The 25,930-nt window shown below is 43.5% G+C and overlaps 1 protein-coding gene across 2 annotated transcripts in view; it reads right to left on the reverse strand.

Moving 5' to 3' along the window:
• Positions 1 to 25,930, reverse strand: part of LOC121567869 (neurobeachin-like) — a 311,893-nt gene that overhangs the window by 17,792 nt on the left and 268,171 nt on the right. The window contains exons 50-52 of one of the 2 annotated variants that reach the window (XM_045220277.1): positions 6,638 to 6,805; positions 1,775 to 1,864; positions 277 to 454 (exon numbers count right to left, since the gene is read on the reverse strand). In XM_045220277.1, the coding sequence (XP_045076212.1) occupies positions 277 to 454; positions 1,775 to 1,864; positions 6,638 to 6,805 (436 nt within the window). Of the gene's footprint in view, positions 1 to 276; positions 470 to 1,774; positions 1,865 to 6,637; positions 6,806 to 25,930 lie in introns of both variants that reach the window. The other variant, XM_045220272.1, reaches the window with a different exon arrangement.

The following is a 25,930-nucleotide window of genomic DNA, read 5'->3' on the forward strand; positions in this document are numbered from 1 at the left end:
CCAGACCCAGGCTGCTACAGACCTAGGCTGCTCCAGACCCAGGCTGCTCCAGACCCAGGCTGCTCCAGACCCAGTCTGCTACAGACCCAGGCTGCTACAGACCTGAACAGGTTGGTATGGAGGGGTTTTACAGGGCCCCTGCTGTGGTAGGTAGCACGTGGTGGAACACGCAATTCGTTTTACAAGAGCATGTGTGTTCTGGCCTGTGAGTGTGTGTGTGTGTGCATATGTGTGTTCTGCCCTGTGTTTGCTGGCCTCTGTGTGTAGTCCACTCACCGACAGTGTTGTGCCAGCGGTTGACAGCGAACAGTCTGCTGCAGGTGACGGTGACAGCGGCAGGTACAGAGAGGTGTGGCAGGGTGTTGGCTGCTACGTGGGTCACTGGGGAGTTGGAAGGGAACTTCAACACCATGATCACATCCTGCTGCATCTGGTCCTTAAACATCAGAGGGCTCTGGGGAAGGAAACACTATTGAGTAGAAGAGAGAAGAAGAGAAGGAGTGTGGAGGGTGGAGGATGGAGGAGGATGAGGAGAGAGAAGGGGACAGAATGGAGATGTAATTAGTGTGGAGGTAAAACAGGGTTCAGACACAGGAGCTGCATGTACATGGTGGAGGAGGAGGAGGGAGGAGGAGGGAAGAGAGGGTAGGGAGGAGGAGGAAGAGGAGGGGGGAGAGGGTAGGGAGGAGGAGGAAGAGGAGGAGGGGAGGGGAGAGGGTAGGGAGGAGGACAGGAGGGAGGAGGAGGAGGAGGGGAGGAGGGAGGGAGGGAGGGAGGGAGGGAGGGCATGAGGGAGGAAGAGGAGGAGGACAGGAAGGAGGAGGAGGAGGGGAGGTAGGAGGAAGGGAGGAGGAGGAGGGGGAGGAGAGGTGGGGAGGAGATGGGGAGGAAGGAAGGAGAAGAGGACCCCCCTGACAGTCTGGTGGTCAGTCAGACAAACAGACATACTGTACATATAGACATACATGCAGACACATACACAAATACAGACAGACAAGGGTTAGAAACATGAGATGGAGCTGTTGTACATGTCAGATGGTTAGTACATGAAACATCAGGGTTGTCCATCCATATGCATGTATCTTAACTTGCAAGCACAGTCAGGGCAACATTTTCCTAGTGCTAAATAATGTAGGTAATTTTTGCACTTTGCACAATTCTTTTGCACTAGGAAAATGTGGCCCTCAGTTTAGTTGACTGTATGGGGATAGCAAAAAGGACTAAACCAACAACACCTCAGACAGCAGCTGACTGCTGTGGTAGAACTGGGCCAGTAGGGGGCACTCTTCCCTCTGCTCTACACAATAGACACATCAATTCCTCATTCAATGGAGCCATGGGAAATATGTTGGTAGTAGTTATTTTATGGTACTGAGTAAGGAATTGGTATTGTTATGGTTTTGATATTTAATGGTGAAAATGTTTGTAAAATCTAAATGTATTGTCTGTGTTGACTTCTGATGCTTTCATTGCACATTTCTACTTTTTAGTGCTGGTGCTTGCAACCTGCTTGAATACAGACATACATGAGAGTTGAAATGGGGAGTGGGTACAACGAGTGGAGAACATGGTAGAGAAGAGAGCATAGAGAAACCTACAGACAACAATTTCTCTCTCCCACCATGGAGAGATGGGACTGCCACACACACCACAAACACACCATGCAAACACACACACACGAATGCACAGACACACTTGCACGGACACACACACACGCACACAGATAGACAGAGATGCAGTGGAGAGACATTTTCCAGCATGTCGTGTGTCTCACCAGGTGCATGGCCGAACTGCGAGGTGGATGTGGCTCGATGAGCAACTGAGACGGAGTCTGTCCAACAATCAGAATCTGCTGCTCCATCGCCTGAGGAGAGAGGAGAGAGAGAGGGAGAGCGAGCAGGAAGGTGGGGGTGAGAGCGAGAGAGAGGGAGATAGTATAAAAAGAGAGTGAAGAGAGCAGGGAGAGACAGCGATAGAGAGGGAGCGAGAAGGGGAGAGCAGGGGAGAGACAGAAATAGAGAGGGAGAGAGAGAGAGGGGGAGAGCAGGGGAGAGACAGAAATAGAGAGGGAGAGAGAGAGAGGGGGAGAGCCGGGGAGAGACAGAAATAGAGAGGGAGAGAGAGGGGGAGAGTAGGGGAGAGACAGAAATAGAGAGGGAGAGAGAGGGGGAGAGAAGGGGAGAGATAGAAATAGAGAGGGAGAGAGGGGAGAGCAGGGGAGAGAGAAATAGAGAGAGAGAGAGAGGGGGAGAGCAGGGGAGAGACAGCAATAGAGAGGGAGAGAGAGGGGGAGAGCAGGGGAGAGACAGCGTTAGAGAGGGAGAGAGAGGGGGAGAGCAGGGGAGAGACAGCAATAGAGAGGGAGAGAGAGGGGGAGAGCAGGGAGAGAGCAATAGAGAGGGAGAGAGAGGGGGAGAAGGTAGACAGAGATGGAGAAAGGGGGAGGAGAGAGAGGAGAGAGATGAGAAAGAGAGACTCCTGTCACTATCAATATTCATCAAAGTGATGGGTCAATGCGTTAGTTGACAATGCAAGCAGATCCTAACTCAGCCGTGCCTCCGAGGAGGGGCGTAGATAGAGGAGAGGGGTGCATTCCCAATCCGCCTGGGTCCTCACCCTCCCCCCTTCCTCCCCCTTTCCTCCCCCCACAGCCTGCAGAGTCATCCAAGTGTTAGTATGGAAGAGACAACCCTTTCCCTATTAACATGCTTCAGTTAACCATTCCCATCCCCAGCCCGGGACCCACGTACATGTTATTGTGCCTGGAACAAAGGCAGAGAGCAAACACACACACACATGCACGCACACACAAAACACACATAGTACTAGACAGTACACACCACTCAGTATCTACAGCTTCCATTGGCAACCACATGCCAGAGTGGGAGCAATGTGTTCTGGGTAGAAGGCGATTCTTAGCCAGGACCGTCTACCCACAATCCCCGGGTCACTTCCCATTATGCATAGCACCAGAGAGGTGAGGCCCCCTGGTCAGTTGAACATCGTGGAACACCAGTGGATGTTTCCTGTGAGTCATCGGGCGGCGAGCACATTTGGCAACCATTATCAGTCAGTGGTTCTTTACTACGCAGTCCGTCAAGTAATAACCTAGTCCCATTATAGCTATTTTAGGTGAGGGCTGGGGTGAGGGTCACCAAGTCTGTTCACATAACGAAATCTGATCCAGAGATCTGAAAGAACCAGAGGGCCATGTGGAAGACATCAGCCTATTTTCTGACCATTCATTCTATTCCAGAACACAGAAGAAAAAATGTAGGGAAGAATTCCTTGACTGTGTACAACTGCTCTATTTCTACAGTCAAAGAACGAGTGTGAGCAGAAAGAGCAGAGAGAGAGGGAAAGAAAAATAGCAGAAAGCAGAGAGAGAGAGAGAGCGAGAGCGAGAGAGAGAGAGAGAGAGAGATTGAAGGTTATCTGAAGTGCATGTTTTCTCCCGACCATCACAACAACATGCCAATAGCTCTAATCCTCTCTGCGGTCGGTGTGTCAGAAATTCACCTGTATCTCAAACAGCCATCTAGAAGACTTAACAGGCAGTTCATTCATTTACGGCCCGCCAGCTTTAAGGCCCTGCCTGTCATTTGGCTGATAAGTGACACGTATTGCATAACTATCTGCTGATGTAGCTCCCAGCAACAACCAACCTGCCTGGATGAACACACAGGTGATATCAGCAGCTATCCCCTGGCCTGTGGGGCAGACAGATGGACAGACGGGTGGGCAGGGGGATGAACAACAGACAGACAGGTATAGTGCGTGGTATAGTACTGACTCATCGTACCTGGGAAGTGGGAACTAACTAACACCTGTTCGCCAGGTATGCATCACCTTTCAACAACATTGAATAAATGCTCCACACACCAAATCAACACGGATTGGTCATACTAATAGATGGTGTTTTTCTGTGTAGTTGAGATCAGACTTTTCCTCTGGAAGTGTGATGACTGTAGTTCTTAATTATCACATGATTAAATTCTAAAGGATCTATAAGAAACATTGAAGCACAAACGTTAACCACACAAAGCCAAAAGATATGTTTTGAATTCCATCCTTTCTTACACTATTAAAACCTTGTTGTGAGGTTATGAAGTTAACATTTCCCATTGTCATTGGAACAATGTAAGTGAGTTGAGCCAGTGTGGATTGGCTGTGGGTAATCCTTTCACCACAGACAGAGGTTAGCCTGAATGACTGTCTTTGAGTTAACATGTCAACTACTGTATGTAGAAGTACATCGGCTTGTCTCTAACAATGTTGTCACAACCACAGCTACCATCACCAGTAATCTGTATCTTTTAAGTTATGTATAGCTTATCAAGGGATTTTCTTACAGTTGAGGTCAACTATGTAAACACTAGCATGCCAGCGCTGCTACTATAGCAAGGTGACTGCAGTAAGCATTAATGAAAGCAGCTTCAAAGTTTCTGTCATTACAAGAACACCTTCATTGGTCTAGCACACATCCCCCATGTTGTTTGTCCCTTCAATAGGCAGTAATGGGCCATCTAACTGGAGGCTGTGTGACTGGCTGTCTGCAGGAGAACAGCCTCACTGATGAATAATTTGTCTGTTTGTGTCAGAGTGACACAGCAGGCTTTCAGCATCGACATCAAGGATGTAGTAGGACTGCTGTTCCAGCAGCGCGCCCAGTAGACCTGTCACTGTTCCCTCAGCCAACCACGGCCCGGACGCCTGTCTTAGCCAACAATGGCCCGGACGCATGTAACAGCAGCAGCAATCAGCCAGTCTAATCTGACACCTAGTCAGAGGAATGATTATCTCTCATTCTGACTTTCTAATTCCTTGACATTTTAATGTCATAATTGCAGCGGTTAATGTCAGACCTGCGGTTGCACCTGTCAGACAGGTATGACCAGTACCTGCCTGAAGCCAATCAACACATCCTAAAATGTTCTGGAGCCAATCAACACATCCCAGAATTTTTTGGAGCCAATCAGCACATCTCAGAATGTTCTGAAGCCAATCAGCACATCCCAGAATGTTTTGGAGCCAATCAGCACATCTCAGAATGTTCTGAAGCCAATCAGCACATCTCAGAATGTTATGGAGCCAATCAGCACATCCACTCAGAATGGCTGACTGACTGACTAACTGACTAACTGATAGGCTGGCTGGCTGACTGACTGGCTTGCTGGGTCAGCTAAAAGAAAACCATGTTGGACTCCTTTGACGGGGAGCAGCTCCACACATGGATCCCACCGCTGCCACCTTATTTCCACCAATACACAGGATCCCACCACTTCCACCATTATCAGGCGAATCTATATTTGGGATGCGTCCCAAAAGGCAGCCTTTTTCCATTGCATTTAGCTGAGCTAAGTCCTCCCTCCAACACACAGAGACACATGTCAGAAAGGAGACAACATCAACTGGCCACCAACATTAGGCAGTATGAAGCTACACAGTCAGCTTCCATCCCAACGCCATCGTCTCGCAGGGTGGCAGACAGACAGACAGCTTCCACAACCTCACAGCCGGATGACTCCAATAATTGCCATTGTCTGAAAAAGCCTGAGAGGAAATAATGAAAACCAAAGCCGTTGTCCATATTGTTTGGTAATTAGGCAGCTGAGTGATTTGCATAGTGGTCACTTGATAGATAAAGGCGGCCCGGGAAGTGACGGGATATAAATGAGTTGTTTTGCAGACGGCAGATGGTGGATATCACAGGGAGAGGAGATCACACTGGAAACACCACACTGCTGCAGCATGCCAGCTGCTACTGCTGTACTGTAGTCTCAGCTCCACTCCTCCTCCTCCTCCTCCTCCTCTCGATCTCTCTACCTCCCTCTCCCTCTACATCACACTCCCCATCTACCACAACCTCTCCTTCTCTCTCTACCTCCCTCTCTCTCCACCTTCCTCTCTATCTATCTCCTCCTCTCGCTCTCTCTCTTTCTCTACCTACCTACCCCCCTCTCTCTCTACCTCCACCTCTCCATTTCTCTCTTCCTCCCCCTCTCCCTCCCCCTCCTCCCCTCTCTCTCGCGCTCTCTGCAATTAAGTTATTCACAGCTTCCTGCTGCTCAGAGAACAGTTCAGATCTAGTCAATTAATTAAATGTAAATGAGAGGATTCACTCCCATGTCTATTCACTAGATGACCCCTTGATGATTTATATCAAACAACACTTCAGACTAACATTCATTGATCTGGGTGTGAATGTGAGTGAGTGAGTGAGTGAGCGTGCGTGCGTGCACGTCTGGAGTAGTATAGAGGTAGTATAGAATAATGTCAATAGTAAATGGAGTAAATGAGAGACAGTAAATAAAGCTACCCTTGACTTTGTACTGTATTGATCATGTATTTGCAACAACTATACTGTAAACCCATATCTGGTGTGTACTCTATATGGGTTTTATGTGGTTGTTGTCATCTATGTCCTGTTGTCTGTAAATGTTTATGGTTTAATATCTTTAATGCGAGACATATTCCTGTAAAATACCAAATAAATGAACTGAACTGAACCCAGATAGACAGCAGTATCTATCTATGGTGGAGCTGGGTAGATTGGAGGGGGGTGGGGTGGGGTGGGGGGGTTGGTGTCCATGGTGACAGTGACGTGCGTATCGTAGCGTGTCGTGTCAAGGCGTACCTCTCTGAGGGCGGGGTCAGTGATGCTGTCCAGGCTGACGGAACCCTCATAGGTCAGGTGGTGAAAGACGTTGAGGGCGCGCACCGCCTCGGGCCCGCGCTGCTTGTAGCCAAAAATAAGGTCAACCCACTGATGCAGCTGACACGACACGAACTCACTTTCCAGGGCCTGTCAGAACACACAGACACACAGGCAGCGGGGTTAGAGGGGAAAGGCACCCGGCTGCATGAAAACACACACAGTACACATAACACACCTTCATCCTCTACTCACCCTGCGTGTGTGTGTGTGTGTGTTATATATACAGTGGGGAAAAAAAGTATTTAGTCAGCCACCAATTGTGCAAGTTCTCCCACTTAAAAAGATGAGAGAGGCCTGTAATTTTCATCATAGGTACACGTCAACTATGACAGACAAAATGAGAAAAAAATCCAGAAAATCACATTGTAGGATTTTTTATGAATTTATTTGCAAATTATGGTGGAAAATAAGTATTTGGTCAATAACAAAAGTTTCTCAATACTTTGTTATATACCCTTTGTTGGCAATGACACAGGTCAAACGTTTTCTGTAAGTCTTCACAAGGTTTTCACACACTGTTGCTGGTATTTTGGCCCATTCCTCCATGCAGATCTCCTCTAGAGCAGTGATGTTTTGGGGCTGTCGCTGGGCAACACGGACTTTCAACTCCCTCCAAAGATTTTCTATGGGGTTGAGATCTGGAGACTGGCTAGGCCACTCCAGGACCTTGAAATGCTTCTTACGAAGCCACTCCTTCGTTGCCCGGGCGGTGTGTTTGGGATCATTGTCATGCTGAAAGACCCAGCCACATTTAATCTTCACTCAAAATCTCACGATACATGGCCCCATTCATTCTTTCCTTTACACGGATCAGTCGTCCTCGTCCCTTTGCAGAAAAACAGCCCCAAAGCATGATGTTTCCACCCCCATGCTTCACAGTAGGTATGGTTTTCTTTGGATGCAACTCAGCATTCTTTGTCCTCCAAACACGACGAGTTGAGTTTTTACCAAAAAGTTATATTTTGGTTTCATCTGACCATATGACATTCTCCCAATCCTCTTCTGGATCATCCAAATGCACTCTAGCAAACTTCAGACGGGCCTGGATATGTACTGGCTTAAGCAGGGGGACACGTCTGGCACTGCAGGATTTGAGTCCCTGGCGGCGTAGTGTGTTACTGATGGTAGGCTTTGTTACTTTGGTCCCAGCTCTCTGCAGGTCATTCACTAGGTCCCCCCGTGTGGTTCTGGGATTTTTGCTCACCGTTCTTGTGATCATTTTGACCCCACGGGGGAGATCTTGCGTGGAGCCCCAGATCGAGGGAGATTATCAGTGGTCTTGTATGTCTTCCATTTCCTAATAATTGCTCCCACAGTTGATTTCTTCAAACCAAGCTGCTTACCTATTGCAGATTCAGTCTTCCCAGCCTGGTGCAGGTCTACAATTTTGTTTCTGGTGTCCTTTGACAGCTCTTTGGTCTTGGCCATAGTGGAGTTTGGAGTGTGACTGTTTGAGGTTGTGGACAGGTGTCTTTATACTGATAACAAGTTCAAACAGGTGCCATTAATACAGGTAACGAGTGGAGGACAGAGGAGCCTCTTAAAGAAGAAGTTACAGGTCTGTGAGAGCCAGAAATCTTGCTTGTTTGTAGGTGACCAAATACTTATTTTCCACCATAATTTGCAAATAAATTCATTAAAAATCCTACAATTTGATTTTCTGGAGAAAAAAAATCTAAATTTGTCTGTCATAGTTGACGTGTACCTATGATGAAAATTACAGGCCTCTCTCATCTTTTTAAGTGGGAGAACTTGCACAATTGGTGGCTGACTAAATAATTTTTTTTCCCCACTGTATATATAACACACACACACACACGCAGGGTGAGTAGAGGATGAAGGCAGCCAGCAGCATGAAAACACACAAAGTAAACACACAACAATACATACAAGGGAAAGAATAACACACACCACACAACCCAACTCACGTGACACTACACACACAGTCTTGTTACTGTACATACAACTATGTTACTGTACATCACTGCACTGCTCAACACATAAACCGCACTGCACTAGTTGTGGTAAAACAGGGAGGAACACTACCACTGAACCTAAATCACTCATTGATATTACAGACTCCTGAGTTTTGATAGCAGCTATTCTCTCTCCAGCCAGACTGTGATAAAATATACGTCCCAAATGGCACCCTATTCCCTATATAGTGCACTATTTTTGACCAGGGCTATCATCAAAAGTAGTGCACTAGCAATATATGGAATAGGGTGCTATTTAGGGTGCAGCCTAATAAACAGGATGAGCCTAATAAACAGGATGAGCCTCAGGAGAACCAGTTTAATGCCTCCAGCCTGATATCAGCCAAGTATCATGTTTCTTCTCTGTCTATTAAAAATAATGACTAGCTATCTTTCTCATGGAGTTCTTCAATACTAATTGAGACCCACTTTACTGTAAGCTGTGTGTGTGTGTGTGTGTGTGTGTGCGTGCGTGCTTGCGTGCGTGTGCGTGCGTGCGTGCGTGCGTGCGTGCATGTTCATGTGTATTGGTGTGTACAGAGAGGAAAAAGAAATTCTGATGGGAGTCTTGGGGTGTTTTAGATGAGATATTAAAGTAAACATAATTACAGTATTCCTGTAGTCTTACACTGGCCCCTATGGTAGACAGTGTTACTGTTGTGTTACATCACTATGGTACACAGTGTTACTGTTGTATTACATTACTATGTTGTGTTACTGTTGTCTTACATCACTGTGGTAGAGAGCGTTACTGTTGTGTTACATAACTATGGTAGACAGTGTTACTGTTGTGTTACATCACTATGTTACACAGTGTTACTGTTGTCTTACATCACTGTGGTAGACAGTGTTACTGTTTTGTTAAATCACTATGGTAGACAGTGTCACTGTTGTATTACATCACTACGGTACACAGTGTTATATCACTATGGTAGACAGTGTTACTGTTGTGTTACATCACTATGATAGACAGTGTTACATCACTATGGTAGACAGTGTTACTGTTGTGTTACATCACTATGGTAGACAGTGTTACTGTTGTGTTAAATCACTATGGTAGAGAGTGTTACTGTTGTGTTACATCACTATGATAGACTGTTACATCACTATGGTAGACAGTGATGTACACTGTCTACCATTGTGATGTAACACAACAGTAACACTATGGTAGACAGTGTTACTGTTGTGTTACATCACTATGGTAGACATTGTTATATCACTATGGTACACAGTGTTATATTACTATGGTAGACAGTGTTACTGTTGTGTTACATCACTATGGTAGACAGTGTTACTGTTGTGTTAAATCACTATGGTAGACAGTGTTACTGTTGTGTTACATCACTATGATAGACTGTTACATCACTATGGTAGACAGTGATGTACAATGTCTACCATTGTGATGTAACACAACAGTAACACTGTCTACCATAGTGATGTACACTGTCTACAATTGTGATGTAACACAACAGTAACACTATGGTAGACAGTGTTACTGTTGTGTTACATCACTATGGTAGACATTGTTATATCACTATGGTAGACAGTGTTACTGTTGTGTTACATCACTATGGTAGACAGTGTTACATCACTATGGTAGACAGTGTTACTGTTGTGTTACATCACTATGGTAGACAGTGTTACTGTTGTGTTAAATCACTATGGTAGACAGTGTTACTGTTGTGTTACATCACTATGATCAACTATTACATCACTATGGTAGACAGTGTACTGTTGTGTTATATTATTATGGTAGACAGTGTTACATCACTATGGTAGACAGTGTTAATGTTGTGTTACATCACTATGGTAGACAGTGTTACTGTTATGTTACATCACTATGTTACACAGTGTTACTGTTGTGTTACATCACTATGGTAGACAGTGTGACATAACTATGGTAGACAGTGTTACTGTTGTGTTACATCACTATGGTAGACAGTGTTACTGTTGTGTTAAATCACTATGGCAGACAGTGTTACTGTTGTATTACATCACTATGGTAGACAGTGTTAGTGTTGTTTTACATCACTATGATAGACAGTGTTACTGTTGTGTTACATCACTATGGTAGACAGTGTTACTGTTGTGTTACATCACTATGGTAGACAGTGTTACTGTTGTGTTACATCACTATGGTAGACAGTGTTACATCACTATGGTAGACAGTTTTACTGTTGTGTTACATCACTATGGTAGACAATGTTACTGTTGTGTTAAAACAATATGATAGACTGTTACATCACTATGGTAGAGAGTGTTACTGTTGTGTTATATCAAAATGGTAGACAGTGTTACTTCACTATGGTAGACAGTGTTACTGTTGTGTTACATGACTATGGTAGACAGTGTACATCACTATGGTAGACAGTGTTACATCACTATGGTAGACAGTGTTATATCGCTATGGTAGACAGTGTTACTGTTGTGTTACATCACTATGGTAGACAGTGTGACATCACTATGGTAGACAGTGTTACTGTTGTGTTACATCACTATGGTAGACAGTGTTACTGTTGTGTTACATCACTATGGTAGACAGTGTTACTGTTGTGTTAAATCACTATGGTAGACAGTGTTACTTCACTATGGTAGACAGTGTTACTGTTGTGTTATATCACAATGGTAGACAGTGTACTTCACTATGGTAGACAGAGTTACATCACTATGGTAGACAGTGTTACATCGCTATGGTAGACCGTATTACTGTTGTGTTACATCAATATGGTAGACAGTGTGACATCACTATGGTAGACAGTGTTACTGTTGTGTTAAATCACTATGGTAGACAGTGTTACATCATTATGATAGACTGTTACATCACTATTGTAGACAGTTTTACTGTTGTGTTACATTACTATGGTAGACAGTGTTACATCACTATGGTAGACAGTGTTACTGTTGTGTTACATCACTACGGTAGGCAGAGTTACTGTTGTGTTATATCACTATGGTAGACATTGCTACTGTTGTGTTACATCACTATGGTAGACAGTGTTACTGTTGTGTTACATCACTATGGTAGACAGTTTTACTATAGTATTACATCACTACGGTAGACAGTGTTACATCACTATGGTAGACAGTGTTACTGTTGTGTTTTACTTCACTATGGTAGACAGTGTTACATCACTAAGTTAGACAGTGTAACTGTTGTGTTTTACTTCACTATAGTAGACAGTGTTACATCACTATGGTAGACAGTGTTACTGTTGTATTACATCACTATGGTAGACAGTGATACTGTTGTGTTACATAACTCTGGTAGACAGTGTTACTGTTGTGTTACATCACTAAGGTAGACAGTGTTACTGTTGTATTACATCACTACAATAGACAGGTGTTACATCACTATGGTAGACAGTGTTACTGTTGTGTTACATTACTATGGTAGACAGTGTTACTGTTGTGTTACATCACTATGGTAGACAGTGTTACATCACTATGGTAGACAGTGTTACAGTTGTATTACATCAATATGGTAGACAGTGTTACTGTTGTGTTACATTACTATGGTAGACAGTGTTACTGTTGTGTTACATCACTATGGTAGACAGTGTTACTGTTGTGTTACATCACTATGGTAGACAGTGTTACTGTTGTGTTAAATCACTATGGTAGACAGTGTTACTGTTGTGTTACATCACTATGATCAACTATTACATCACTATGGTAGACAGTGTACTGTTGTGTTATATTATTATGGTAGACAGTGTTACATCACTATGGTAGACAGTGTTAATGTTGTGTTACATCACTATGGTAGACAGTGTTACTGTTATGTTACATCACTATGTTACACAGTGTTACTGTTGTGTTACATCACTATGGTAGACAGTGTGACATCACTATGGTAGACAGTGTTACTGTTGTGTTACATCACTATGGTAGACAGTGTTACTGTTGTGTTAAATCACTATGGCAGACAGTGTTACTGTTGTATTACATCACTATGGTAGACAGTGTTAGTGTTGTTTTACATCACTATGATAGACAGTGTTACTGTTGTGTTACATCACTATGGTAGACAGTGTTACTGTTGTGTTACATCACTATGGTAGACAGTGTTACTGTTGTGTTACATCACTATGGTAGACAGTGTTACATCACTATGGTAGACAGTTTTACTGTTGTGTTACATCACTATGGTAGACAATGTTACTGTTGTGTTAAAACAATATGATAGACTGTTACATCACTATGGTAGAGAGTGTTACTGTTGTGTTATATCAAAATGGTAGACAGTGTTACTTCACTATGGTAGACAGTGTTACTGTTGTGTTACATGACTATGGTAGACAGTGTACATCACTATGGTAGACAGTGTTACATCACTATGGTAGACAGTGTTATATCGCTATGGTAGACAGTGTTACTGTTGTGTTACATCACTATGGTAGACAGTGTGACATCACTATGGTAGACAGTGTTACTGTTGTGTTACATCACTATGGTAGACAGTGTTACTGTTGTGTTACATCACTATGGTAGACAGTGTTACTGTTGTGTTAAATCACTATGGTAGACAGTGTTACTTCACTATGGTAGACAGTGTTACTGTTGTGTTATATCACAATGGTAGACAGTGTACTTCACTATGGTAGACAGAGTTACATCACTATGGTAGACAGTGTTACATCGCTATGGTAGACCGTATTACTGTTGTGTTACATCAATATGGTAGACAGTGTGACATCACTATGGTAGACAGTGTTACTGTTGTGTTAAATCACTATGGTAGACAGTGTTACATCATTATGATAGACTGTTACATCACTATTGTAGACAGTTTTACTGTTGTGTTACATTACTATGGTAGACAGTGTTACATCACTATGGTAGACAGTGTTACTGTTGTGTTACATCACTACGGTAGGCAGAGTTACTGTTGTGTTATATCACTATGGTAGACATTGCTACTGTTGTGTTACATCACTATGGTAGACAGTGTTACTGTTGTGTTACATCACTATGGTAGACAGTTTTACTATAGTATTACATCACTACGGTAGACAGTGTTACATCACTATGGTAGACAGTGTTACTGTTGTGTTTTACTTCACTATGGTAGACAGTGTTACATCACTAAGTTAGACAGTGTAACTGTTGTGTTTTACTTCACTATAGTAGACAGTGTTACATCACTATGGTAGACAGTGTTACTGTTGTATTACATCACTATGGTAGACAGTGATACTGTTGTGTTACATAACTCTGGTAGACAGTGTTACTGTTGTGTTACATCACTAAGGTAGACAGTGTTACTGTTGTATTACATCACTACAATAGACAGTGTTACATCACTATGGTAGACAGTGTTACTGTTGTGTTACATTACTATGGTAGACAGTGTTACTGTTGTGTTACATCACTATGGTAGACAGTGTTACATCACTATGGTAGACAGTGTTACAGTTGTATTACATCAATATGGTAGACAGTGTTACTGTTGTGTTACATTACTATGGTAGACAGTGTTACTGTTGTGTTACATCACTATGGTAGACAGTGTTACCATGTTGTGTTACATCACTATGGTAGACATTGTTACTGTTGTGTTACATAACTATGGTAGACTGTGTTACTGTTGTGTTACATCACTATGGTAGACAGTGTTACTGTTGTATTACATAACTATGGTAGACAGTGTTACTGTTGTGTTACATCACTATGATAGACTGTTACATCACTATGGTAGAGAGTGATGTACACTGTCTACCATTGTGATGTAACACAACAGTAACACTGTCTACCATAGTGATGTACACTGTCTACCATTGTGATGTAACACAACAGTAACACTATGGTAGACAGTGTTACTGTTGTGTTACATCACTATGGTAGACATTGTTATATCACTATGGTAGACAGTGTTACTGTTGTATTACATCACTATGGTAGACAGTGTTACATCACTATGGTAGACAGTGTTACTGTTGTGTTACATCACTATGGTAGACAGTGTTACTGTTGTGTTAAATCACTATGGTAGACAGTGTTACTGTTGTGTTACATCACTATGATCAACTATTACATCACTATGGTAGACAGTGTACTGTTGTGTTATATTATTATGGTAGACAGTGTTACATCACCATGGTAGACAGTGTTAATGTTGTGTTACATCACTATGGTAGACAATGTTACTGTTATGTTACATCACTATGTTACACAGTGTTACTGTTGTGTTACATCACTATGGTAGACAGTGTGACATCACTATGGTAGACAGTGTTACTGTTGTGTTACATCACTATGGTAGACAGTGTTACTGTTGTGTTAAATCACTATGGCAGACAGTGTTACTGTTGTATTACATCACTATGGTAGACAGTGTTAGTGTTGTTTTACATCACTATGATAGACAGTGTTACTGTTGTGTTACATCACTATGGTAGACAGTGTTACTGTTGTGTTACATCACTATGGTAGACAGTGTTACTGTTGTGTTACATCACTATGGTAGACATTGTTATATCACTATGGTAGACAGTGTTACTGTTGTGTTACATCACTATGGTAGACAGTGTTACATCACTATGGTAGACAGTTTTACTGTTGTGTTACATCACTATGGTAGACAATGTTACTGTTGTGTTAAAACAATATGATAGACTGTTACATCACTATGGTAGAGAGTGTTACTGTTGTGTTATATCAAAATGGTAGACAGTGTTACTTCACTATGGTAGACAGTGTTACTGTTGTGTTACATGACTATGGTAGACAGTGTACATCACTATGGTAGACAGTGTTACATCACTATGGTAGACAGTGTTATATCGCTATGGTAGACAGTGTTACTGTTGTGTTACATCACTATGGTAGACAGTGTGACATCACTATGGTAGACAGTGTTACTGTTGTGTTACATCACTATGGTAGACAGTGTTACTGTTGTGTTAAATCACTATGGTAGACAGTGTTACTGTTGTGTTAAATCACTATGGTAGACAGTGTTAGTGTTGTTTTACATCACTATGGTAGTCAGTGTTACTGTTGTGTTACATCACTATGGTAGACAGTGTTACTGTTGTGTTATATCACAATGGTAGACAGTGTTACTTCACTATGGTAGACAGTGTTACATCACTATGGTAGACAGTGTTACATCGCTATGGTAGACCGTATTACTGTTGTGTTACATCAATATGGTAGACAGTGTGACATCACTATGGTAGACAGTGTTACTGTTGTGTTAAATCACTATGGTAGACAGTGTTACATCACTATGATAGACTTTTACATCACTATTGTAGACAGTTTTACTGTTGTGTTACATTACTATGGTAGACAGTGTTACATCACTATGGTAGACAGTCTTACTGTTGTGTTACATCACTACGGTAGGCAGAGTTACTGTTGTGTTATATCACTATGGTAGACATTGCTACTGTTGTGTTACATCACTATGGTAGACAGTGTTACTGTTGTGTTACATCACTATGGTAGACAGTTTTACTATAGTATTACATCACTACGGTAGACAGTGTTACATCACTATGGTAGACAGTGTTAGTGTTGTGTTTTACTTCACTATGGTAGACAGTGTTACATCACTAAGGTAGACAGTGTAACTGTTGTGTTTTACTTCACTATAGTAGACAGTGTTACATCACTATGGTAGACAGTGTTACTGTTGTATTACATCACTATGGTAGACAGTGATACTGTTGTGTTACATAACTCTGGTAGACAGTGTTACTGTTGTGTTACATCACTAAGGTAGACAGTGTTACTGTTGTATTACATCACTACAATAGACAGTGTTACATCACTATGGTAGACAGTGTTACTGTTGTGTTACATTACTATGGTAGACAGTGTTACTGTTGTGTTACATCACTATGGTAGACAGTGTTACATCACTATGGTAGACAGTGTTACAGTTGTATTACATCAATATGGTAGACAGTGTTACTGTTGTGTTACATTACTATGGTAGACAGTGTTACTGTTGTGTTACATCACTATGGTAGACAGTGTTACTGTTGTGTTACATCACTATGGTAGACATTGTTACTGTTGTGTTACATAACTATGGTAGACTGTGTTACTGTTGTGTTACATCACTATGGTAGACAGTGTTACTGTTGTATTACATAACTATGGTAGACAGTGTTACTGTTGTGTTACATCACTATGATAGACTGTTACATCACTATGGTAGAGAGTGATGTACACTGTCTACCATTGTGATGTAACACAACAGTAACACTGTCTACCATAGTGATGTACACTGTCTACCATTGTGATGTAACACAACAGTAACACTATGGTAGACAGTGTTACTGTTGTGTTACATCACTATGGTAGAAAGTGTTACATCACTATGGTAGACAGTGTTACTGTTGTGTTTTACTTCACTATAGTAGACAGTGTTACATCACTATGGTAGACAGTGTTACTGTTGTGTTACATCTCTATGGTAGACACTGTTACATCACTATGGTAGACAGTGTCACTGTTGTATTACATCACTACGGTAGACAGTGTTACATTACTATCGTAGACAGTGTTACTGTTGTGTTTTACTTCACTATGGTAGACTGTGTTACATCACTATGGTAGACAGTGTTACTGTTGTGTTTTACTTCACTATAGTAGACAGTGTTACATCACTATGGTAGACAGTGTTACTGTTGTGTTACATCTCTATGGTAGACTGTATTACAGTTGAATTACATCACTATGATAGACAGTGTTACTATAGTATTACATCACTACGGTAGACAGTGTTACATCACTATGGTAGACAGTGTTACTGTTGTTTTACATCACTATGGTAGACAGTGTTACTGTTGTGTTACATCACTATGGTAGACCGTCTTACTGTTGTGTTACATCACTATGGTAGACAGTGTTACTGTTGTGTTTTAATTCACTATGGTAGACAGTGTTACATCACTATGGTAGACAGTGTTACTGTTGTGTTACATCTCTATGGTAGACAGTGTTACAACACTATGGTAGACAGTGTTACTGTTGTGTTACATCTCTATGGTAGACACTGTTACATCACTATGGTAGACAGTTTTACTGTTGTATTACATCACTATGGTAGACAGTGTTACTGTTGTGTTACATTACTATGGTAGACAGTGTTACTGTTGTGTTACATTACTATGGTATACCGTGTTACTGTTGTGTTACATCATTATTTACATTTGCATTTACGTCATTTAGCAGACACTCTTATCCAGAGCGACATACAAATTGGTGCATTCACCTTATAGCCTGGTAGACAGTGTTACGGTTGTGTTACATCACTATGGTAGACAGTGTTACTGTTGTGTTGCATCACTATGGTAGACTGTGTTACTGTTGTGTTATATCACTCTGGTAGACAGTGTTACTGTTGTGTTACATTACTATGGTAGACAGTGTTACTGTTGTATTAAGTCACTACGGTAGACAGTGTTACATCACTATGGTAGACAGTGTTACTGTTGTATTACATCACTACGGTAGACAGTGTTACATCACTATGGTAGACAGTGTTACTGTTGTATTACATCACTATGGTAGACAGTGTTACTGTTGTGTTACATTACTATGGTAGACAGTGTTACTGTTGTGTTACATCACTATGGTAGACAATGTTACATCACTATGGTAGACAGTGTTACTGTTGTATTACATCACTATGGTAGACAGTGTTACTGTTGTGTTAAATCACTATGGTAGACAGTGTTACTGTTGTGTTACATCAATATGATAGACTGTTACATCACTATTGTAGACAGTTTTACTGTTGTGTTTCATTACTATGGTAGACAGTGTTACATCACTATGGTAGACAGTGTTACTGTTGTATTACATCACTACGGTAGGCAGTGTTACTGTTGTGTTATATCACTATGGTAGACAGTGTTACATCACTATGGTACACATTGCTACTGTTGTGTTACATCACAATGGTAGACAGTGTTACTGTTGTGTTACATCACTATGGTAGACAGTATTACTGTTGTGTTACATCACTATGGTAGACAGTGTTACTTTTGTGTTACATCACTATGGTACACAGTGTTACTGTTGTGTTACACCACTATGGTAGACTGTGTTACTGTTGTGTTACATCACTATGGTACACAGTGTTACTGTTGTGTTACACCACTATGGTAGACTGTGTTACTGTTGTGTTACACCACTATGGTAGACTGTGTTACAGTTGTGTTACATCACTATGGTAGACAGTGTTACATCACTATGGTAGACAATGTTACTGTTGTGTTACATTACTATGGTAGACAGTGTTACTGTTGTGTTACATTACTATGGTAGAGTGTTACTGTTGTGTTACATTACTATGGTAGACTGTGTTACATCACTATGGTAGACAGTGTCACTGTTGTGTTTTACTTCACTATAGTAGACAGTGTTACATCACTATGGTAGACAGTGTTACTGTTGTGTTACATCACTACGGTAGGCAGTGTTACTGTTGTGTTATATCACTATGGTAGACAGTGTTACATCACTATGGTACACATTGCTACTGTTGTGTTACATCACTATGGTAGACAGTGTTACTGTTGTGTTACATCACTATGGTAGACAGTATTACTGTTGTGTTACATCACTATGGTAGACAGTGTTAATTTTGTGTTACATCACTATGGTAGACAGTATTACATCACTATGGTACACATTGCTACTGTTGTGTTACATCACTATGGTAGACAGTGTTACTGTTGTTTTACACCACTATGGTAGACTGTGTTACTGTTGTGTTACACCACTATGGTAGACTGTGTTACAGTTGTGTTACATCACTATGGTAGACAGTGTTACTATAGTATTACATCACTAGGGTAGACAGTGTTACATCACTATGGTAGACAGTGTTACTGTTGTGTTTTACTTCACTATGGTAGACAGTGTTACATCACTGTCTACCATAGTGATGTAACACTGTCTACCCTAGTGATGTTTTTTTTTCTCTAGCAGGAGGTAAGCTTCTCATATGGTGTTGAGTAAAGCTTAAACCATGTATTAGATCGTAGGTAGGTAGTTAGTTGTAGTTAGGTATTGTAGTTATTGTAAGTTAGTATTGTTGTTATTGTAGGTTTCCGTAGGTAATTATTGTAGGTTAGTATCGAAGCACGAGGCTAGCTAGCTAGCGGGTAGCTACTGGTAACGTTTAGCAACGGTGGAGAGCTGTTTCCAATGTTAATGTGCTGCTAGCCAACGTTTAATTTTTGCTGCGTTATGCGTTATGAAAAGGAACTAGACACGGACATGAATTATCTGTTTAGTGTGTTAACACACTCTTGGCAGTTTGTTGTAACCAAGTATTGGTGCTAAACTGTGTGTTAATGGATGCTAGCATGCTAGTTAGCTATGGCGTCATAGCTAGGCATCGTGGGTTGTTGTGGGTAGTTACTGTAGGTTGGCAGTGTCTTCGGCCGTGCCGGCGTAGCACGAAGTGAGCTAACTAGCCGCTTTTTCGAACAGAGTCAGAGTCAACACAGTAGCCATTGTGTGCCGGGTGTAGCACGAAGCTAGCTAGCTAGCCGTTCTCCAAACAAAGTCAACACAGTGGCCATTGCTAGCTACCCAACACGACCAGCTAACTGTACTGTAGTAGCTAAATACAATATACTTGTCCTAGCTAGCCAACGTTTAATCATTGCTGCGTCATGAAAGGAACTTGACACAGACACGAATGATCTGTTTAGTGTGTTAACTCACTATTGGTGGTTTGTTGTGACCAAGTGTTGGTGCTAAACTGTGTGTTACTGGATGCTAGCATGCTAGTTAGCTAGTTAACACACTATTGGTGGTTTGTTGTGACCAAGTGTTGAGTGCTAAACTGTGTGTTATTGTTATTGGATGCTATCATGCTAGTTAGCTATGGTGTCATAGTTAGCTAGCTGAATAAAGTGGGTTGAGTCTATTCCTTTAAACATTGAACCGCTGTGGTTCACAACAATTCTGATTTCTAAAGGTGGAAGTTGGGAGAGTTTTGTTCGGTGGTTCAGTGAAACAATTTTAGTTTCTGAGGTAGAAGTTTTTGGTGAGGGAGGCCCTGCTCTCTCTTCTCCCAGATGCTTAGCTCATTTCATTCCGATCTCCTCTGCATTTTTGTAGCCATTTGCTACAGCCTGTCAACTATGCCTCTGCCTATCCCTGTTCTCTCCTCTCTGCACAGGGCTACACAAACGCACCACACCGCGTGGCTGCTGCCTCTCTAACCTGGTGGTCCTGCACGCACCCCACACCTGGAGTTCCAGGTCTCAGGCAGCCTCTGGAACTGCCGTTCTGCTGCCAACAAAGCTGACTTCATCCCAGCCTATGCCAACCTCCAGTCCCTCGACTTCCTGGCGCTGACGGAAACATGGATTACCACTGAAAACACTGCTACTCCTACTGCTCTCTCCTCGTCTGACCATGTGTTCTCGCATACCCCGAGAGCATCTGGTCAGAGGGGTGGTGGTACAGGAATCCTCATCTCTCCCAAGTGGACATTCTCAATTGTTCCCCTAACCCATCTGTCTATCTCCCTCATTTGAATTCCATGCTGTCACAGTCACTAGCCCATTTAAGCTTAATATCCTTGTCATCTATCGCCTCCAGGTTCCCTTGGAGAGTTCATCAATGAGCTTGACGCCTTGATAAGTTCCTTTCCTGAGGATGGCTCACCCCTCACAGTTTTGGGGGATTTCAACCTCCCTATGTCCACATTTGACTCATTTCTCTCTGCCTCCTTCTTTCCACTCCTCTCCTCTTTTTGACCTCACCCTCTCACCGTCCCCCTACTCACAAGGCAGGCAATACGCTTGACCTCATCTTCACTAGATGCTGCTCCTCTACTAATCTCACTGCAACTCCCCTCCATGTCTCCGACCACTACTTTGTTTCCTTTTCTCTCTCGCTCTCCTCCCACACTACTCACTCTGCCCCTACACAGATGGTAATGCGCCGCCGCAACCTTCGCTCTCTCTCTCCCACTACTCTCTCCTCTTCCATCCTATCATCTCTTCCCTCTGCTCAACCCTTCTCCCTCCAATCTCCTGATTCTGCCTCCTCAACCCTCCTCTCCTCCCTTTCTGCATCCTTTGACTCTCTGTGTCCCCTATCCTGCCGGCCGGCTCGGTCCCTCCCCCTCCAGCTCCGTGGCTTGATGACTCATTGCGAGCTCACAGAACAGAGCTCCGGGCAGCGGAGCGGAAATGGAAGAAAACTAAACTCCCTGCCGACCTGGCATCTTTTCACTCCCTCCTCTCTACATTTTCTTCATCTGTTTCTGCTGCTAAGGCCACCTTCTACCACTCTAAATTCCAAGCATCTGCCTCTAACCCTAGGAAGCTCTTTTGCCACATTTTCCTCCCTCCTGAATCCCCCCTCTCTCTGTGGATGACTTCGTCAACCACTTTGAAAAGAAGGTTGACGACATCCGATCCTCGTTTGTTAAGTCTAATGACACTGCTGGTCCTGCTCACACTGCCCTACCCTATGCTTTGACTTCTTTCTCCTCTCTCTCCAGATAAAATCCTGCGACTTGTGACTGCAGGCCGCCCAACAACCTGCCCGCTTGACCCCATCCCCTCCTCTCTTCTCCAGACCATCTCCGGTGACCTTCTCCCCTACCTCACCTCGCTGATCAACTCATCCTTGACCGCTGGCCACGTCCCTTCCGTCTTCAAGAGAGCGAGAGTTGCTCCCCTTCTCAAAAAACCAACACTCGATCCCACTGATGTCAACAACTACAGACCAGTATCCCTTCTTTCTTTTCTTTCCAAAACTATTGAGCGTGCCGTCTTTAGCCAACTCTCTTGCTATCTCTCTCAGAATTACCTTCTTGATCCTAACCAATCAGGTTTCAGGACTGGTCATTCAACTGAGACTGCTCTTCTCTGTGTCACGGAGGCTCTCCGCACTGCTAAAGCTAACTCTCTCTCCTCTGCTCTTGTCCTTCTAGACCTGTCTGCTGCCTTTGATACTGTGAACCATCAGATCCTCCTCTCCACCCTCTCCGAGCTGGGCATCTCCGGCGCGGCTCACTCCTGGATTGCGTCCTACCTGACCGGTCGCTCCTACCAAGTGGCGTGGCGAGAAGCTGTCTCCGCACCACGTGCTCTCACCACTGGTGTCCCCCAGGGCTCAGTTCTAGGCCCTCTCCTTTTCTCCCTATACACCAAGTCACTTGGCTCTGTCATATCCTCACACGGCCTCTCCTATCATTGCTACGCTGACGATACACAACTAATCTTCTCCTTTCCCCCTTCTGATAACCAGGTGGCGAATCGCATCTCTGCATGTCTGGCAGACATATCAGTATGGATGACGGATCACCACCTCAAGCTGAACCCCTGGCAAGACGGAGCTGCTCTTCCTCCCGGGGAAGGACTGCCCGTTCCATGATCTCGCCATCACGGTTGACAACTCCGTTGTGTCCTCCTCCCAGAGTGCGAAGAGCCTTGGCGTGACCCTGGACAACACCCTGTCGTTCTCCGCTAACATCAAGGCGGTGACCCGCCTCCTGCAGGTTCATGCTCTACAACATTCGGAGAGTACGACCCTGCCTCACACAGGAAGCGGCACAGGTCCTAATCCAGGCACTTGTCATCTCCCGTCTGGATTACTGCAACTCACTGTTGGCTGGCCTCCCTGCATGTGCCATTAAACCCCTACAACTCATCCAGAATGCCGCAGCCCGTCTGGTGTTCAACCTTCCCAAGTTCTCTCACGTCACCCCCCTCCTCCGCACACTCCACTGGCTTCCAGTTGAAGCTCGCATCCGTTACAAGACCATGGTGCTTGCCTTTGGAGCAGCGAGGGGAACGGCACCTCTGTACCTTCGGGCTCTGATCAGTCCCTACACCCAAACGAGGGCATTGCGTTCATCCACCTCTGGCCTGCTGGCTCCCTCCTCTGCGGAAGCATAGTTCCCGCTCAGCCCAGTCAAAACTGTTCGCTGCTCTGGCACCCCAATGGTGGAACAAGCTCCCTCACGACGCCAGGACAGCGGAGTCACTCACCACCTTCCGGAGACATTTGAAACCCCACCTCTTTAAGGAATACCTGGGATAGGATAAAGCAATCCTTCTACCCCCCCACACACACAGCGGAGTCGCTCACCACCTTCCGGAGACATTTGAAACCCCACCTCTTTAAGGAATACCTGGGATAGGATAAAGTAATCCTTCTACCCCCCCACCCCCCACAGCGGAGTCACTCACCACCTTCCGGAGACATTTGAAACCCCACCTCTTTAAGGAATACCTGGGATAGGATAAAGTAATCCTTCTACCCCCCCCACCCCCCACAGCGGAGTCACTCACCACCTTCCGGAGACATTTGAAACCCCACCTCTTTAAGGGAATACCTGGGATAGGATAAAGTAATCCTTCTACCCCCCACAGCGGAGTCACTCACCACCTTCCGGAGACATTTGAAACCCCACCTCTTTAAGGAATACCTGGGATAGGATAAAGTAATCCTTCTACCCCCCCCACACACACAGCGGAGTCGCTCACCACCTTCCGGAGACATTTGAAACCCCACCTCTTTAAGGAATACCTGGGATAGGATAAAGTAATCCTTCTACCCCCCACAGCGGAGTCACTCACCACCTTCCGGAGACATTTGAAACCCCACCTCTTTAAGGAATACCTGGGATAGGATAAAGTAATCCTTCTACCCTCCCCCACAGCGGAGTCACTCACCACCTTCCGGAGACATTTGAAACCCCACCTCTTTAAGGAATACCTGGGATAGGATAAAGTAATCCTTCTACCCCCCACACACAGCGGAGTCGCTCACCACCTTCCGGAGACATTTGAAACCCCACCTCTTTAAGGAATACCTGGGATAGGATAAAGTAATCCTTCTACCCCCAAAAAAAAAAAAAAAAAAAATTGTAAAGTGGTTATCCCACTGGCTATAGGGTGAATGCATCAATTTGTGAGTCGCTCTGGACTAGAGCGTCTGCTAAATGACGTAAATGTGCCCTTGAGCAAGGCACTTAACCCTAATTGCTCCTGTAAGTCGCTCTGGACAAGAGCGTCTGCTAAATGACTTAAATGTAAATGTAAATCACTATGGTAGACAATGTTACTGTTGTGTTACATTACTATGGTAGACAGTGTTACTGTTGTGTTTTACTTCACTATGGTAGACAGTGTTACATCACTATGGTAGACAATGTTACTGTTGTGTTACATTACTATGGTAGACAGTGTTACTGTTGTGTTACATTACTATGGTAGAGTTTTACTGTTGTGTTACATTACTATGGTAGACTGTGTTACATCACTATGGTAGACAGTGTTACTGCTGTGTTTTACTTCACTATAGTAGACAGTGTTACATCACTATGGTAGACAGTGTTACTGTTGTGTTACATCTCTATAACCAGGATCTCTCGTCCTCCCGAGTGGCGCAGTGGTCTAAGGCACTGCATCGCAGTGCTAGCTGTGCCACTAGAGATCCTGGTTCGAATCCAGGCTCTGTCGTAGCCGGCCGCGACCGGGAGACCCATGGGGCGGCGCACAATTGGCCCAGTGTCGTCCAGGGTAGGGGAGGGAATGGCCGGCAGGGATGTAGCTCAGTTGGTAGAGCATGGCATTTGCAACGCCAGGGTTGTGGGTTCGATTCCAGTATAAAAAATAAAAATGTATGCACTCACTAACTGTAAGTCGCTCTGGATAAGAGCGTCTGCTAAATGACTAAAATGTAAAATGTCTATGGTAGACTGTATTATAGTTGTGTTACATCATTTTGATAGACAGTGTTACTATAGTATTACATCACTACGGTAGACAGTATTACATCACTACGGTAGACAGTGTTACATCACTATGGTAGACAGTGTTGCTGTTGTTTTACATCACTATGGTAGACAGTGTTACTGTTGTGTTACATCACTATGGTAGACAGTCTTACTGTTGTGTTACATCACTATGGTAGACAGTGTTACTGTTGTGTTTTACTTCACTATGGTAGACAGTGTTACTGTTGTGTTTCATCTCTATTGTAGACAGTGTTACAACACTATGGTAGACAGTGTTACTGTTGTGTTACATCTCTATGGTAGACACTGTTATATCACTATGGTAGACAGTGTTACTGTTGTATTACATCACTACGGTAGACAGTGTTACATCACTATGGTAGACAGTGTTACTGTTGTATTACATCACTATGGTAGACAGTGTTACTGTTGTGTTACATTACTATGGTAGACAGTCTTACTGTTGTGTTACATCATTATTTACATTTGCATTTA

The sequence above is a fragment of the Coregonus clupeaformis genome, chromosome 6, assembly GCF_020615455.1.
Source record: "Coregonus clupeaformis isolate EN_2021a chromosome 6, ASM2061545v1, whole genome shotgun sequence".
Taxonomy (NCBI): Eukaryota; Metazoa; Chordata; class Actinopteri; order Salmoniformes; family Salmonidae; genus Coregonus; species Coregonus clupeaformis.